The sequence below is a fragment of the Balaenoptera ricei genome, chromosome 10, assembly GCF_028023285.1.
Source record: "Balaenoptera ricei isolate mBalRic1 chromosome 10, mBalRic1.hap2, whole genome shotgun sequence".
NCBI classification, from domain to species: domain Eukaryota; kingdom Metazoa; phylum Chordata; class Mammalia; order Artiodactyla; family Balaenopteridae; genus Balaenoptera; species Balaenoptera ricei.
Genome location: NC_082648.1, coordinates 48216787 through 48233530, shown reverse-complemented (window position 1 = coordinate 48233530; position 16744 = coordinate 48216787). Strand labels below are relative to the sequence as shown.

At 43.3% G+C, this 16744-nt stretch overlaps 2 protein-coding genes across 12 annotated transcripts in view; one reads left to right on the top strand and one right to left on the bottom strand.

Moving 5' to 3' along the window:
• AVIL (advillin) overlaps positions 1 to 7271 on the top strand; it is a 19228-nt gene extending 11957 nt beyond the window's left edge. For 2 of the 9 annotated variants that reach the window (XM_059936348.1, XM_059936344.1), the window contains 6 exons: positions 1481 to 1626; positions 1737 to 1881; positions 3354 to 3542; positions 4168 to 4236; positions 5162 to 5278; positions 6697 to 7271. In XM_059936348.1, the coding sequence (XP_059792331.1) occupies positions 1481 to 1626; positions 1737 to 1881; positions 3354 to 3542; positions 4168 to 4236; positions 5162 to 5278; positions 6697 to 6810 (780 nt within the window). In that variant the 3' untranslated portion in view covers positions 6811 to 7271. Of the gene's footprint in view, positions 1 to 1480; positions 1627 to 1736; positions 1882 to 3338; positions 3543 to 4167; positions 4511 to 5161; positions 5279 to 6696 lie in introns of those variants that run through there. The other 7 variants (XM_059936347.1, XM_059936342.1, XM_059936345.1 and 4 more) reach the window with 6 other exon arrangements.
• Positions 1 to 16744, bottom strand: part of TSFM (Ts translation elongation factor, mitochondrial) — a 27814-nt gene extending 11070 nt beyond the window's left edge. Inside the window, exons 1-6 of one of the 3 annotated variants that reach the window (XM_059936353.1) lie at positions 16611 to 16744; positions 16214 to 16387; positions 15456 to 15584; positions 14574 to 14696; positions 10629 to 10716; positions 1996 to 2198 (exon numbers count right to left, since the gene is read on the bottom strand). In XM_059936353.1, the coding sequence (XP_059792336.1) occupies positions 2140 to 2198; positions 10629 to 10716; positions 14574 to 14696; positions 15456 to 15584; positions 16214 to 16387; positions 16611 to 16709 (672 nt within the window). In that variant the 5' untranslated portion in view covers positions 16710 to 16744 and the 3' untranslated portion in view covers positions 1996 to 2139. Of the gene's footprint in view, positions 1 to 1995; positions 2199 to 7939; positions 8531 to 10628; positions 10717 to 14573; positions 14697 to 15455; positions 15585 to 16213; positions 16388 to 16610 lie in introns of those variants that run through there. The other 2 variants (XM_059936352.1, XM_059936355.1) reach the window with 2 other exon arrangements.

Genomic DNA, 16744 nt, shown 5'->3' with positions numbered 1-16744 from the left:
CCATAAACCTCTAAACACATGGAGGCTGGATGCAGGCTGGATAAGTCAATCTTTCCACACCAGTTTGGTGAACTGTAACAGGACAGCCATGAACACTGAACAAAAACACTAAAAATGTGATTTTTGTCAATTTAGATTGCATCTGCATTAAAAAGCACTAAAATTGTTTTGCAAAAGAGAATTGAACAGGAAAAGATGCTCAACATCGTTAGTCATTAGGGAAATGCAAATGAAAACCCCAATGAGATACCACTACACACCTATTAGAATGACTGAAAAAAATAAAGATAATATCAAGTGCTGGTGAGGACGCAGAGCAATAGGAATTCTCACACACTGCTGGTGGGAAAGCAAATACGGCCTTCGGAGAACAATTTGACAGTTTCTTATAAAACATACACTTACCATACGACCCAGCAACCCCATTCCTGGGTATGTACCCATGCGAAATAAAAAACTATCTTCACACAAAAACCTGTACACAGATGTTTATAGCACCTTTATTTGTAATCACCAAAAACTGGAAGCAAACCAGCTGGAGGATGGATAAACAAACAGCGGTGCATCCACACAATGGGATACTACTCAGCTATGGAAAGGAACAAGCTGTTGATACCCGCAACTGCAAAGATGAATCTCAAATGCATTATGCTAAGTGCACAGTGCACTAGCACAAAGGCTACATAGTGTATGATTCCATTTATGACGTGCTGGAAAAGGCAAAACTATCATGATGGAGAACAGATCAGTGGTTGCCAGAGGTTAAGGATTCAGGGAGGGTTTGACTACAAAGGGGTAGGTAGCCCGAGGGAATTTTTGGCAGTGGTGACACGACTGCTCTGTTTTTGTTGTGGTGGTGGCAGCATGATTCTATGCATTCGTCAGGAGTCATAGAACTCTACGGCAAAAAGAGTGAATTTTCCTATATATAATTTAAAAAATAAACTTAAGGGACTTCCCTGGCGGTCCAGTGGTTGGGACTTCGCCTTCCAGTGCAGGGGGTGCGGGTTCGATCCCTGGTCGGGGAGCTGAGATCCCACATGCCTTGGGGCCAAAGGACCAAAACATAAAGCAGAAGCACTATTGGAACAAATTCAGTAAAGACAAAAGAAAAAATGGTCCGCATCAAAAAAAATAAATAAATAAAAAATAAATAAACTTAAATTTCCTCTTAAAAAATAGTCAAAAGTAGGTGCTAAAATTCCAACTGAAAGCAAAACAAAGGTGACTTGTCAATATCCACTGTGGGTTTCAGAGTTTAGTCTTGTCCTTTGCCACCACTGTTTTCCTCCGTGCCCCCCCGCCCCTTGCCCCCTGCCCCTCCCAGCACCAGAACAAACCTATCTATCTCCCCGTGCTGAGGTACTGTGGCTTGGTAGATGATCCTGGCTGCACTGAGCTATTAGTCTCAGACACTTTTTTCCCACATCAACGTGCCTGTGTGCAACTAACATCTGTGTTCTCCCCACCCCACTCTCAGGGGTCTAGTGGGGATGAGCGGGCAATGGCTAAGGAGCTGGCCGGACTTCTCTGTGATGGCACCGAGAACACAGTGGCTGAGGGCCAGGAGCCAGCTGAGTTCTGGGACCTGCTGGGAGGAAAAACTCCCTATGCCAATGACAAAAGGTAAAGGACCACAGCATCCCCTCCTCTTGGCTCCCCCTGCCTACCAGACTTGTGAACTGCACATGATTTCTAAGCAGCTCAGTTCCTCTACTAACTGGACTGTATTGCAGACTACAGCAGGAAATCCTAGATGCCCAGTCCCGTCTCTTTGAATGTTCCAATAAGACTGGCCGGTTCATTGTCACTGAGATCACAGACTTCACCCAGGATGACCTGAACCCAGATGATGTGATGCTCCTGGATACCTGGGACCAGGTAAGACAGCCAGAGAGCTTGGAACAAATGACAAAGATCCTCAAGCTTTAGGCTATTTTTTGTGTAGTACCTCTCCCCAACCCCCCAGATAAAGCCAGGGTAGCCCTGGACCATCCCCAAGTCAATCAAACATTTGTCAGTGGTGACCAAAGGAAGAACCTGCTTTTTGCCAGGGCTGGAGAGAATAGAATGTTGTTTAAAACTCACCATCCTGGGAATTTTCCCACTTTGCTTTAGGAAAATCACGCCATCCTATCATCATGCACTCCATTCTCTCAGGACCAAGCGCAGCAGGCTCCACACCCAGGGATACGGGCCTTTTAGGGAACAAAGGGATACGAAAGCGTACCTTCAAGGCAGCCCCTCCGCCACATCCCATTTTCTTCAATTCGGCTCAGCAAACATACTCAACACCTTGTCCGTTCTAATCACTGTGCTGGGTGTGGTGTCACCAAGGCCAAGGGCCTCATCCTACTCTCAGAGTTTACAGGCTGAGGCGGGGTGGAGGAGACCGGACATAGAAACATCATTTTAGTATGATGGAGGTACGTATGAGGTGCCATGGGAGCACAAATAAGGGGCACTCAACACAGTTTAGGGATTCAGTGAAGACTTTCTGGAGGAGATGGCTCTCAGACTCAGAGGATAAACAGGCATTAATCAGGTAAAGAGGGCATTCAGGCAAAGGAAAACCAAGGCATGAATAGTCTAGTATACAGGGAACTACAAATAGTATCATCAGAGCATAAGACAGAGTTAAAAAGCACCCTAGAGGTGGAGCTAAAGAAGTAGGGGTGGGCCTTACCTACCATGTCAAGAAATTTGAAATTCATTGGGGAAAGCTACTGAAATTTAAGCAGGCGAGTGACATGGTCAGACTGTGCTTTAGATAGATCACTCTGGCGAGTGTAGGAGAGGAGGGATGGCTTGTGAGGAAAAAGAAGACTGTATGTTGGGAGACCAATCAGCAGACTACCGTCCTAGTCCAGTAAGAGCAGCTGCTGGCCCACACAGGAGCTCTGGAGTAGAGACAGAGGGATGGTGACAGATTGGACAAAAGCATAGGAGGTAAATTAGCTAAGTCCTGGTGTTATGGAAGGCATTTAGGATGACTCCCAGGTTATTGCCTTGGGTGACTGAATGGACACCACTCACCAAGAATGAAGACACAGATACAAGTTTAGAAAAGAGCTACATTTTGGGGGTGTTATATTTGACGTGCTTGGAGTCAGCCAAGAGGAGGTGTTTTGCAGGAAGCTGGATTCAGGAAGCTAAAGTTCAGAGAGAGAGAGTTCAGGACCGGAGATGTAGATTTGGGAGATACATAAATCAAAATGAATCTGAGAAAAGCTTTACTCTGATGAGGCTGTGAACTGCTGACAGGGAAAGACAGGGCAGCATGTATGATCTAGTATTGATACTTAGCCCTTGGTATGAGTGCAATAACAAATACTCAGTCTCTACCACAACAGGTGTTCTTGTGGATTGGGGCTGAGGCCAACGCCACAGAGAAGGAGAGCGCTCTTGCTACCGCCCAGGAGTACCTGCGCACTCACCCCAGTGGCCGAGACACCGGCACACCAATCCTGATCATTAAACAGGGGTTCGAGCCTCCCATATTCACAGGCTGGTTCTTGGCCTGGGACCCTCACATTTGGAGCGTAAGAACAGAGAGAACCGGGAAGATGTTCTTACTGCCAGGGCGCTCGGCACTGAGAGTTCAGTGGGATGGCGGGGTACTCAAGGGCTGAGTAAACCCAGGACCGCATCTCCCCCACTCCCTCTCCTCTCCCGCTTTTTACTTTCCTTCTCTTTCGCGCCCACCAGGGCACTAAGTCCAGTTAGAGAATTCACAGCTTGCCTCAGGAACAAGCAGTGTGTGAAAAAGTAATAAAGTTTATAAAGTATATCCACACACATTACTTTTTGAGCTCTACATCCTGATAGCTAGGGAACATTGTTTCCTGTGTTAACAGATGAGGAATCTCAGAGAAGTTATTTGTCTGAAGTCACAATTAACCAGTAGGAAGAAGCCAGGTTTACTGACTCCTAGTCAACTGCTCTTAGTATGAAGCATTGAGGGGCCACCAGCAAAGAATGCAGACCATGTTTAAGTACCTTCCAACCCTGCATAGACCCAGAAGGGGGGATTTTCATTTTTGCTTATCCCTGAAATGTCTTCTGTCCCCTGGCTTTTTTGCTTCTCTTGAGGGTACAGACCAGGCCTGACATGTCCCTCCCCTATAAGCAGCATCTCATGCTGTATTTTCTATCTCTTCTTTTCAGGCAGGGAAATCATATGAACAGTTAAAAGAAGAGCTGGGAGACGCTGCTGCTATCACGAGAATCACTGCTGTGAGTTTCTTGGAGGAGCTGTTCACAGGCAACCAGAGCCAGAGAGAAACAGCAAATGCTACAGATGCAACATGGCCAAAACCCTATCATGTCCTTCTTAGTATCACTCTGGTGGTCTATTTTGATATGAAGATTGTTTTAATCGGTAGAAATGCAGGTCTCAGAGCCAAGTTCCTTATTTTACTGCCTTCCAGAATTTAGAACAGACTTGCTGTTTAAAAAAACAACGAAAACAAAACCAAATTTTATTATTCAACTCTCTCCGTCATTCAGGACAAATTAAATTTACTGGTAGTATTTTTCAGAAATAATAAGCTTCTAACCCAAATGATAATGTTTATCAGTTTCTGACAGGGGCGTCCACAGAAACTCAGGCCATTACCCCTATTTTAATGGCCAAAAGAAGTGGAGCTTCTGGCCAGGAATCCAACAGCTCTTTAACATCAGGACAAGTACATGGCACCACTGTCCAAACGATCTGGCAGTTTTGTCCTTTGTGCTGTACAAACTCAGGATTTCAAAGCTAATGGCAATGTAGCATCCTTTAAAAATATTTAAAAGAAGTATGACTTCAACTTGAAGTCATTTGAAGGCTGGAAATGTAGAGCCCAAGTAAAAGTACCAATAGAAGGAATGTGATCACAGTATTTAAATGATGTTTAAGCAAAACATCTAGGCCAAACTGGCTATACAGGATTTACCTTAGACTTACTGAATCACCTTCCCAAGAAGGACCCTAAAATCTTAATATTTTAGATTCCCAGACGATTCTGACATGCAGCCAGTTTTGGGGACCATTGTTCTAAAGGATGATTATAAAGTATCAAGTGGTAAAAACCAAAATTTAAATATTATAAACACAGAACTTCAACTGCACAGACCTGAAGAGTCTTTTATCCAGTGTCTACATTCTTATTCTCCCTAGGATATGAGGGACACAACCCTCTCCCTGAATTCGGAGCCAAAATATTACCCTGTAGAAGTTCTGTTGAAAAATCAGAGTCAGGAGTTGCCTGAGGATGTGAACCCTGCCAAAAAGGAGGTGAGTGGCTGCATCCGATGTAAGTGGAGCTCTCCATGAGTAAAGCACCATCTCAGTATACAGCCTAGGACAGATCTGGAGCGCTGTAAGCACTCAATAGACATCTGAATCACCCAGGAGCTCAAGCCGAAAACCCAGGGCTCCTTCTTGCTTCTTTTTTCTCACCTCCCACATCAATCCATCAGCTAGCTTCCATCTACTGCTCTCCATCTCTCTGCTGCCAGTATGGCCCCCAACTGGTTTCCACCCCTGCCCTACAATCTGTTCCCCACATAACAACCAATGGGCTTCTACAACAGATGATACTTTTCTATTTAAAACACCTTGAATGGCTTCCCACTGCACTTAGAATCCAAAGTTCTTCTGATGGCCCCGAAGGCCCCAAACAATCCGGCCCCTGCCCACCTCTGATTTCATCTCACAGACCACTACCCTTTTCACTTACCGCCCTTCAGCCAGTGGCTGTTTTTCTGTTCCTCGAACATGAGCCTTTATGCTTGCTATTGCTCCTGCCTGAAAACATTTTTCTCCCAGATCATCAGACAACCAGCTCCTCCTCACTATTTAGGTCTCAGCTGCAACGCCACCTCCCCAGGAAGGCCTCCCCTGACCACCCCGACACTGCCTCCCTCACCGCCTATAGTCCCTTTATACTGGGTCACCGTCTATCTGCCCCGCTCCAGTGATACCCTCAAGAGCAAGGACCTTGTCTGTTTTGTTCACGCCCACATTCTCAGCTTTTCAGCATCTAGAATGGTGCCCAGCAGATCACAGGCACACCTTAAGTTTCAGCTGATTGAATTAACAGTCATGTTGAATGAACTAATTTATTTCCCCCTTGAAGGGGAAGGGCCTCTGGATTTTCCACAGTGTCTTATCTAACCAACTCTTAAGTATCTGGGCTGCAACTTTCTTGAAAACAGAGACCATATCTTAATAATTTTACTTGGACAGAAAATATTCATTAATCATTAATAAATAAATGTTAGGAGAATTTTATGCTCTCACTAAGGTCCACCTGATCTTGCATTTGAAAATGTCTGGATAAAAAATGGCACATAAGGGCAGAAAGCAAGGAAAACCATCACTCGATTTAGTTCTCCATTCAGCCAAAGCCTGATGTTCAGAACTTGTACATAATATATAACCCATTTCTTGTCCTTCTGGCAAGACACTGGTGCCAGGTAGGGCTGTGAGCGAATCCAGCCAGGGCTTTCAGAGGCCAAGGTGGGACTCCACAAGCCAAAGAACTCTCCAATGAATAATTTAAGTCTATTAAAAACTTTCTGAAGAATTCATTCTACTTCCCCTTTCAAGGAACTACCTGGGACTCTCTCTTGGCCCCATTTCCCCGACCCCGTTAGCACTGACAGGTACTAGGTCTTCCTTCTAACTAAGAACTTTGTCTTCTCTCTTAGAATTACCTCTCTGAACAGGACTTTGTTTCTGTGTTTGGCATCACAAGAGGGCAATTTGCTGCTCTGCCTGGCTGGAAACAGCTCCAGATGAAGAAAGAAAAGGGGCTTTTCTGAGGCAAGGCATCTGCCTACTGCAAGACCCCAGAAGAAAGCAGATAGTGCCAGTACCAGGAAGGAATTTCTCTACTAATTTCTGTCTAACATCCAGCTACTTAATGTTGATACAGTAGGCTCTGCAAATCACAGCATGTTCTCCATTTTTCTCATCCCTGCGTTCCTTAGTTGTTATATACCTAAAATGTTAGCTGCCCACTTTTTAATTTTTGTGGCCTCAGCAGAAAGCACTAAAACTGCAGGAATCTGGAGAAGTCAAAAGTAAGAGAACAAAAAAACTAAGTTTAGAGTGGTTAATATTGGGGCAAGGGCCTAAGTTTGTTTTAAATCTTAAGATCGGTATTTCCTATTTAACCCACAAAACATTGAAGTTATTCACATATACACCCTGAAGTCAAAATCTAAATGCTCAGAACTGTATGTGCCAGAGATTTTTAAATTTTCAAATAAAGATACCTGTAAGAGCAAATGGGAGTTCTTTTCAGTATTTTGGGTCTGCCCATTATGGTAACTATTTTGTTCTACTGGGAGAAATGTCTCAGTCCTGGGCAAGTAAAGAGGCACTGTTGAGTGAGCTCTCTGGATAACTGGAATCCCTGTTGACCTAAGAATGCCAAAATCTGCCTTACAGCTGTCCAGGAAACCTCAGTCCCCACCCATCCACACCCCACTATCCAGAGAAGAAACAGGGCCATGTGTTATTAATTTCAGTAATGAGGCCAGAATCAGTGTGTATACCACTGCAGAGAGCCTTCAAAGCACGCTACAGACATCAACAAATGAACCACATTTTCCAGACAACTCCAAGTTTGAGTCAACAATTCCAAAAGAATCCATGTGGCACAAGTAATGTAACTGGGGAAGTTCCAGGATAGAAGCATAGTCCAAAGCGGCACAAAGCGAAACCGAACAAGAGAGTTCTATGTCACAGGAGTAGGATGGAACAAGGTAGACATTTTAGGGACACCATAATAAATCCGCGTTGAAGGCAGCAGCAGCACAGTTGGTGACACCTGTTCTCCCAGACACTGTCAGTCACTTCAATGAGACCCACCTGTTGTTCTCTAAAACCTGTCACAAGTCAGGCACAAAAAAAGCTAGACCCAGCACTACGCAAACAAAGAAAAGATTCTATTCTCTTTATTATGTAACAATTTTATTTAATAGCTTAACCCATGAAGTATATAATTTCATTATAAACTCAAATGAAAAACAAATGCTGGGTTTGAAGAGGCTTAGGAAATAACTCCTTTTTGTAATAATGTCCAGAGTTAAGAATAAACATTTTCTCCTGGGCCAAAAGTCTCTGGAACCTATTCAGCCTCTGCTGCCTCTTCGCCTTCTCCACATTCAAACCGCACGAAGTCTACTACAGACACCCCTTGGGGCTGCACATACTGTCCCAGTGTGATGGAGGGATCCAGCAAGTACGGCTGGGACAGCATCTTGGTTTCTGCCTCTCCCCCAGGCTCATCGTCCAGGGAGCCAACAGAGAGAGGAGCCATGCCCACCACATGCTGCCCAAGGCGGCGGCCAAGGTCTTCAAGGTTTGCTTTCCGCTCAGATGTCTCGCAGATGACCAGGGCCCCATACTTCCCCAGCACCAGGTTGTGGAGCGAGGGACTGCGCATTGCCCCATGGACATAAGAGCCAACATAGAACCCAGCTGGCACCTTCACCCATGCAGCTCGTTTAAGAGTCATGTTTTCTCCCAGTTTCCCTGTGAGAGAGCAAAAACAAAAAACACACTTCCAGAATATGATGCCCATGGTAGTACTAAAATACGCACAGAAGCAGCCAAGTTTGGGAGACAGTCCTCCGCATTTACACCGTGGATGTGCCACAGAGGGAGAGATACCATTTTCAGTGTAAATAGGAAAAGAGGTGTGGGGGGAGAGGGTGGGAGAAATGGAGTGTACTTTACAGAACACCAACTAGGCGCCATGCTGGTATTTAGAAACACAGGCTCTGGTGTCACACAAACCCTGGGCGCAGGTCTCAGTTCTGCCTCTCACTGGCTACGACCTTAGGCAAGTAACTTAATGATATAACCCCATTTACTAATTCATCAAGCCTTCATTTTCTCTTCTGTAAAATGGAGATGATGCCACTTAAAATAACCAGAGAACAGGGTTATTGGGAGAAAAAAATGCGTAAAAGAACTTATTACAGTATCTGGCACATAGTGAGTGCTCCAATCTGGCTATCATCACTACCTTAAACTCAGGCTTAGAGAGCTTAAGGAACCTGCCTAAGGCTACAGAGCTAATGTATGGCAGAGCTGGAATTAAAACTCAGATCTAGGGACTTCCCTGGAGGTCCAGTGGTTAAGACTTCGCCTTCCAATGCAGGGGGTGCAGGTTCAATCCCTGGTCGGGGAGCTAAGATTCCACATGCCTCGTGGCCAAAAAACAAAAATGTCAAACAGAAGAAATATTGTAACAAATTCAAGAAAGACTTTAGAAATGATCCACATAAAAAAAAAAAAATCTTAAAAAAAACAAAAAAACCCCCCTCAGATCTGACTCCAAACCATTTGTGTTTTTTCCCACCAAATCACCATCCCTCCCAAAAACCACTATAACTGACACAGACAACTCCTGATCATCCATTGTATCAGGAAAAAGTCCAAAACTAAAAGCCCCAGAAAATCCAAAGCCCCATGTCATCTGGTGGTTTCAGCTTCCCCTCATCAAAAATTAAAAGATAATATTTTCAGAGTTATTTATAAGAACCAAAAACAGATTCTAGTTTCCTCCTTTCTCTCAGGATGCTATCCCCTCTAACAGAAGTCCAAAGAAGCCAAAAGGTAGGTAGGGGTAGGAGAATAAACAAAGGGGTCTGGGTAAATATTCCTGAATTAGCCATAGTTATAACTAAAAGTCATAAAAGGGAAGTAACCAGAAACCAAAAGGAATCTTAAAACAGCTCAAAGCATCTACCCAATAGTTAATTCCCAGAAACTGGCAAGGCTGAAACACCCAATTCTTCCAGAATTTCTTAATAAGTTCCATACACGGCTGTCTATCTGGTTTTTCAAACATGACTCACTGAAACATCATACATACTTCAAGATGACCTGATAAAAACAGAATTGATGTCCTGACTGGAAACATCAGATGAGCAGTAAATTCCCAGCAAGCTCCAACCCCAGCCGTACCTCCCTCCTTCCATCGAGGACATGTACGAAGAAGGCAAAATCCCTACTACTCCCACCGCCAATGATCCAGATACGGCTCCTATATCCAGTGGTTCTGAAAGAATGTAACTTCACAAATTCAGGATCAGATTTTTTTTTGAAGAGAGGACAAATTCCTAAACATGATGCCCTGAAATACTCCTGGATCCCTTCATAAAGAAGATGAAATGACCTCTGACGGACTATTTCCTTCCTAGTGTATAGAGAGGTAGTCAACCAGAGGTCAAAAGGCCATCTCTGCCTAAAGACATGCTTTGTTTGGTCAGCACAGTGATGCCTACTAATTTTAATTAGTTGCAAACAGCTAAAAACTAAAATTTTTTTCATACAGATCTAAATTCTTTTAAAGGAATTTAAAAATTCTGATGACACTGGGATCCCATTTCCCTCAAAGTAATAACAGGTGGCTTGGTAATGGTTTTCTTCAGCAGAGTGTGAGCTTTTCAGGGTGTCCACTGCTCACTAAATATCTAACACACAACCCACCTCTCACATTCAGATTATCAGACCCTTGAAGGAACTTGACCTTGTAATTCTTGATCTAGATTTGGAGGAATAACAAAGATACCAGGAGATCCAGTTATTAACCTCCAGTTTCCAGATCCTTACAAATACTCACCAATTGCTAAGGCCAGCTGATCCTTGAGAGAGCCTTCTCTCTCACGCCCAGCTGGAAGTTCAGAGAGCTCAGAGGAATTCAAGAAGCCCTAAGTGCACAAAGAAAATGAACACGAGTCAGTCTGTATAATTAAAATTACCAAGAGACTAAGCAAAAATATAGTCTATTTCTCAGAAAATGATTTAAGACAACTAAGTATAAATAGATAATGTTTTCATTAAGCCAAGAACGTTAAAAATTGCTAAGCACTCCACCCCCAATTCCATCCCAATCTGTGGCCTAACTTCTTAGAATGTAGTTTCCTAGAAATCAGAAACAATATTTTCATACAATCATAAAATGTTGAAACTAAAAGGTTTGTAGATTGTTGGTAGGAATGAAAAATGGTGCAAATCCAATGGCAGGGAATTGGACAATAGCTAACAAAACTACATACACTTTTATCCTTTGACCCTGCAATCCTTTTTCTAGAAATTTACTCTAATACACTTCCAACAATACAAAAGTACATAGGCACAAAGTTATTCATTGAGCAATTATTTCTAATTATAAAATACTGGGAAGTCTAAATGTCCAAACAGGCCGAGTCTGGCTGAATAAACCACAGTACAGTCACAATATGGAATACTATGCAGTTGGGAAAAAAGAGAGAAGAAAAAAGATGGTCTCCATGAGCTGCTATGGAATATTTCCAGGATATATTAAGTGAAAAAAGCAAATTAAAAGAATACATACATATTATACCAACATTTGTGTAATAAATATTTGTATAAATATGCTTATTTTTGCAAAAAGGATAACCAGAGATTAGTGGAGATGGTTATCTACAGGAGTGGACAGGAATGGGGTGGAAGGGAGAGGAGGGAAGACTTGTTTATGTGGTTGGGGGAGGAGGGAGGAGAGTTTTAACTTCCAGAACCTTGTTAATGTTTTACATATTCAAAAATAAAATTAAATTAACAAGGATTGGGGGTGAAAACAAACACTGACTAAACAGAAACAGAGATTGTAACTGTATTTCAAAGGAATAACACAATCTCAAAAGGGGGAAAAAAACTAATCCAAGTTACTTTTGATACAGTCCTTTGGCCACATAACTTCAAAGTAAGGACAAAAAGAACATCAAAGAAATCTTGAACTCCTTAGTAGGTTTGTTATTTGCAGTGGTCAGGGATAGTAACTCTGAAACAAAGTGTGTACCCTACAGAGAGTAAATAAGCAAACATACTGAAGTTGCTAGAAGCCAGTGTATTCACTATGAGAGAAGGAAGGTACAAATATAGAAAGGGGGAAGAAAAGAAGCCTGTGGTGCAGGATTAGAACCGAAACACACACACACACACACACACACTCATTTCCTAGCTCTGCTGAAAGAGCAGAGCAGCAATGACATCTCAGTAGAATTAAGCATACCTAATGCTGCCCAGATCTTGGTTTCTAAAAACCATTCCCCCACCAGAAAGGATCAGGACCCCTTGGAGAAGTTGCCAATCCCATGGCTGGGGCAAGGAAAGTATGACATATACCCAGAATACTCTGTTATGCCAAAAAGTACGGAAATAGTCAGAAAATAATAAGGCCATACCAAAAAGACAATGGAGCCGGCTTGCATAGCCTTGGCTTAAACTTGCCAAATCCGGGGATAATTTGAGCATTAAAATGACTAATGGACCCGCGTGCAGCAACAAAGACCCAACACAGCCAAAAATAAATAAATAAATAAATTCATTAAAAAAAAAAAAAGACCAATGGATTGTATAATGAATTGTATAAAAGAAGAATCTATGAGTCAATGTTGCTACTGAGTAAATCCCTAAATAAAGAGAGGAGAAGTCTCCTTATTACAATAGAATGCCACCTAATAAAACTAACACATGTGAAAGAAACTGTAAGGGTTAGAAAAATAACCATTATGCAACTATCACAGTAACAACTGATCCTGACAAGAATCATCAAGGGATGCTAAAACTTTTAGGCAAAAGTTTTTTGAAGAACTGGATGTCTACACAGTCTCAAAAAAATCTCCCATACAGATTACTTACTAGTTACAAAAAAGGAACATGGTAAGTTTAGAGTGGAGAAACCTGGCAGATACTACCTTAACCAAGAGATCAAAATTAGCACCATCAATAACAAGACCACAGTCCCACCCCCCCGTGCCTCCTGATGTGATGTTCTGAGAAAAACAGAGGGTAACTTATTTAAGATTCTTACAAAAATCCATATTTTAAGTATGAAGAAACATCAGTTGAACCCAAATTGAAGGACATTCTACAAAACTGTCCTGTACCATTCAAAAATGTCAATGTAATGAAAGACAAAGAAAGGCTGAGGAACAAAGAAAGGAAACCAAACAGACATGGCAACTAATTGCAACACATGCTACTGGACTGGATCCTGGATCACAAGAAAAACTGCTAGTTGCCAAAAACTGAATGTATATTGTATATTATCTAAATAAAAATATTGTATCAATGTTAAAATTCCTGAATGTGATCATTGTACTGTGGTTATATAGGAAAATGTCCTTGTTTTTAGGAGATACATGCTGAAGGGATAAAGGGTTCTAATGTCCGCAACATACTCCCAAAAGGATAAAAAAAACAATAGTGATGACAATAATATGAATATAAAAAATGATAAAGTAAATAAGGCAAAATGTTAACAAATGGTGAACCTAGATAAAATTATTCGGTAGTTTACTGTAGAATACTGGCAACTTTTCTGCAAATTTGAATTTTTTTCAAAATAAAAGTTTTAAAAAGATAAAGACCAAAAGGAAAAAATTAATAAACCTAGGGCTTCCCTGGTGGCACAGTGGTTGAGAATCTGCCTGCCAATGCAGGGGACACGGGTTCGAGCCCTGGTCTGGGAAGATCCCACATGCCGTGGAGCAACTGGGCCCGTGAGCCACAACTACTGAGCCTGCACGTCTGGAGCCTGTGCTCCACAACAACAGAGGCTGCGATAGTGAGAGGCCCGCGCACCGCGATGAAGAGTGGCCCCCGCTTGCTGCAACTAGAGAAAGCCCTCGCACAGAAACAAAGACCCAACACAGCAAAAATAAATTAATTAATTAATTTTAAAAAAAAATTAATAAAGCTAAAAGGGACCAAAGTCCCTTGTTACAGATAATGAAACAGAGGCACAGTAAAGTAAGTGAATAGCTCAGGGTTACAAACAGCTACTGGCAAACTCAAGATTAGAATTTCTACTTCAAGTGACTCATCTATTCAGTACAATTCTAAAAAATAATCTCAACATAGTTTTCCATGTAATATGACTATTTAATGCCAGTAATAATTAACATTTACCATAAGATCTCAAAAGAAAGATAAACAGAAGGAAAAGGGTGGTACTAAACAAAAAAATTGTTGTGAGTAGTTGGTTCATTTTTGCCTTGGCAATAAGGATGGATCAAAGGCATACTGATACAATTCCTTCCTTGATCCTATAGATAAGAATATGCTTAGTCTCCTAAATTGTGCCTTCTCCAGTATCTACATTTAGAAATCCTTTCCTCAGGCCATTCTAGATTTCTGAACACAAAGCTTCACCTGATTTGATGGACTGTCTTCCACTGGCATTCATTCATTCATTCAACAGAGCCCCAAGCAAGTGCTGGGCCCACTCCTCATGCACCAGAGACACACTAGTGAAAAGACAAATCTCCTGCCTTATGAAGCTTACGTTCTATTGCGGAAGGCAAACGAGAAATAAATAAATTAAAATGTAATATATAAGAACTATAACAACAGATTTTAAGTGAAGCAAAATAAGGGGATAGAGCAATAGGAGGAAGGTACTCCTCTCCAGAGAGATAACATTTAAGCAGAGACATGAAATAAGGAAGTGAGACATGAGAATGTCTGAAAAAATGGAATAGCAAAGACCTTAAGAGGGGAGGAACAAATCCAGCATGTTGGAGACAACCCCAAAACTCACTTTACTATATGTGGACAGTTGATCCTTTAGGCTCTGACAATGCAACAGGGTTCCCAGGGCTACTTGCTGGACCAACTGTTGAAATTTTAAGTTTCTGGAAACAAAATCTGTCTCACAGTTCACCTGTGGGAACAAATTGATGTTGCTGTATAAGCTGTTTACTAATAGTCTGTTTACTAATAGCTGTTTACTAAAAGTGCCTTAAAGCAAGGTATTGATAAAACAGGCAGCAGATGCAACAAAACAGAAATAAATGTCTCTAGGATTAAATCCACAGTTCCTCTACTAGCTTGAGGCCAGAAACTGAATGAAGTGATTCCTGCTGTGCCAATGAGTTAGCAATAACCTGCGCATTCACAGGACGGTTCCATAACGTCCCCCAAAGGATTCACTACAAGTTCACCACCTGCCTGTGGCACATGCCATAATCGCCTCATTCCCTAGGCTCCTCCGACACCAAACCACTTTTGTTTATCAGCCTGTTTATCTCTTCTCTCGCTCTAGACTAATCCACATCTGATTCTTCACCAACTGGGCCCCTAAAGCTCCTCTAAAACAGCTGCTCGCTGTGCATCATCTAATTAGTATAATTCCTAGCTTTAAAATCTAACTATTCCAGGAAACAATCAGTGACGAGGTGTAAGGCCACAATGGACTCACATTTAGGAATAACAGTCTACACTACTAGGCCTTTTCTCACCCACAACCTGTGCATTTCTATACTTAAATGAATCCATAGCTGGTAACTGGGGTCTCACGGGCTTAATTCTAACTAGCTGTTATGGTTCTCGAACACCTCTTCTTTAAGAATGCAAAGGGTCTACCACAAAGCCTACACCCAACGGACAGCTGTTCCTGGCATCTGGAACTCTGACAACTCACCTCTACTAACACAGTCGTGTTTCCTTCCTGCAGCAGCCCAATCAGACCTTCTTTGGTCTTCCTTCCATGGAGTCTGGCAGCTTTACTCCAGCCCTCCTTCTGGGCCTGTTTGTGGAGCCAGCTCTCTGCCTATAAATAAAAAAGAGAAAGGGCAGATGACAAAGGCACAGAATTTAGAACAGAATGGGGCTCTAAAATACCTCAGGTTCCCCAATTCTTTCTCCTTCCCCTCAGCCCTACAAGAGAAACTAATCTATCATTTATTGGCAGCCTACCACTAAATGACAAACAGTGGGCATCGTGCCTGGCGTTTTGGATAAGTCTAATCTTCACAACAACTCTATGGGGCATATACTACTATTTTCTTTATATAAAAAAGAACACTGCAACTCTGAAATATTAAGTAAGGTGTCCAAGGTCATAGGATTAGTGTGACGATACCACGACCTGGGTCTTGGTCGTCGCTCTGACTCCAAAGCTCCCACGAGCCCTTTCAGCCCCAAGCAGCAGGAAACCTCAGAGCAGCCTTGCATGGAATAGTTTGTTAGCCGTGCGACCCTGAATCAATTGCTTCGACACAGGTTAAGAGTCAAAGGATGAGATTGTCACTCAAGTCAGAATCCTATCTAGGACTCTGTCGTTATGGGTCACTGGGCAGCAGATCTGACTTCTACGCGACCTCCCAAACGCACTGGCGTCGGGCCCCAGTACCCCACTCCCACCCCCGCGCCAGCTCCCCTCTACTTCCTCCCCCACACCTGTTTGAGATCCCCGCCACAAATCTCCAGAGCCTTCTTGCAGTTTACAAAGGAGTAGCCCGTTCTCCGCCGCAGCTTCATGAGGAGCTCCTTGCTGGAAGCCGAGGAGGACAGCCAGGGCCCAGCGTGAAATGTATGCCACGGTTGGGGCGACTGAAGCAGAAGGGGTCCCGCCTGGAGGGAGTAAGAAAGCATGAGAAGCAGGAAGCAGCGAGGAGCTCGTGGGGTGGGAGCACGTCGGCCGGGAGGCGCCCTTAGGAGAGACAGACCCAGGGGGTGGGGGACAGGCAGCGCCCGGACGCTGCACCGCGAAGAGGGACCGAGGTGCGGGGAAGGGGGAGATGGAGCCGAACGCAGCCGGGGGAAGGGGAGGGAGCGTGCCCGGCGCACGGGAGACCTGCAAGGAAGGCAGAACGGGGCCGGGGCCAAGAGCCCGCACTGGGCAGCTCCCGGCCCGCGCGACCAGACAGAGGCGCAGGGACCGCAGCAGCGACATCTTTACGAGGGCCGTACACTGTTGCCGCACCGGTG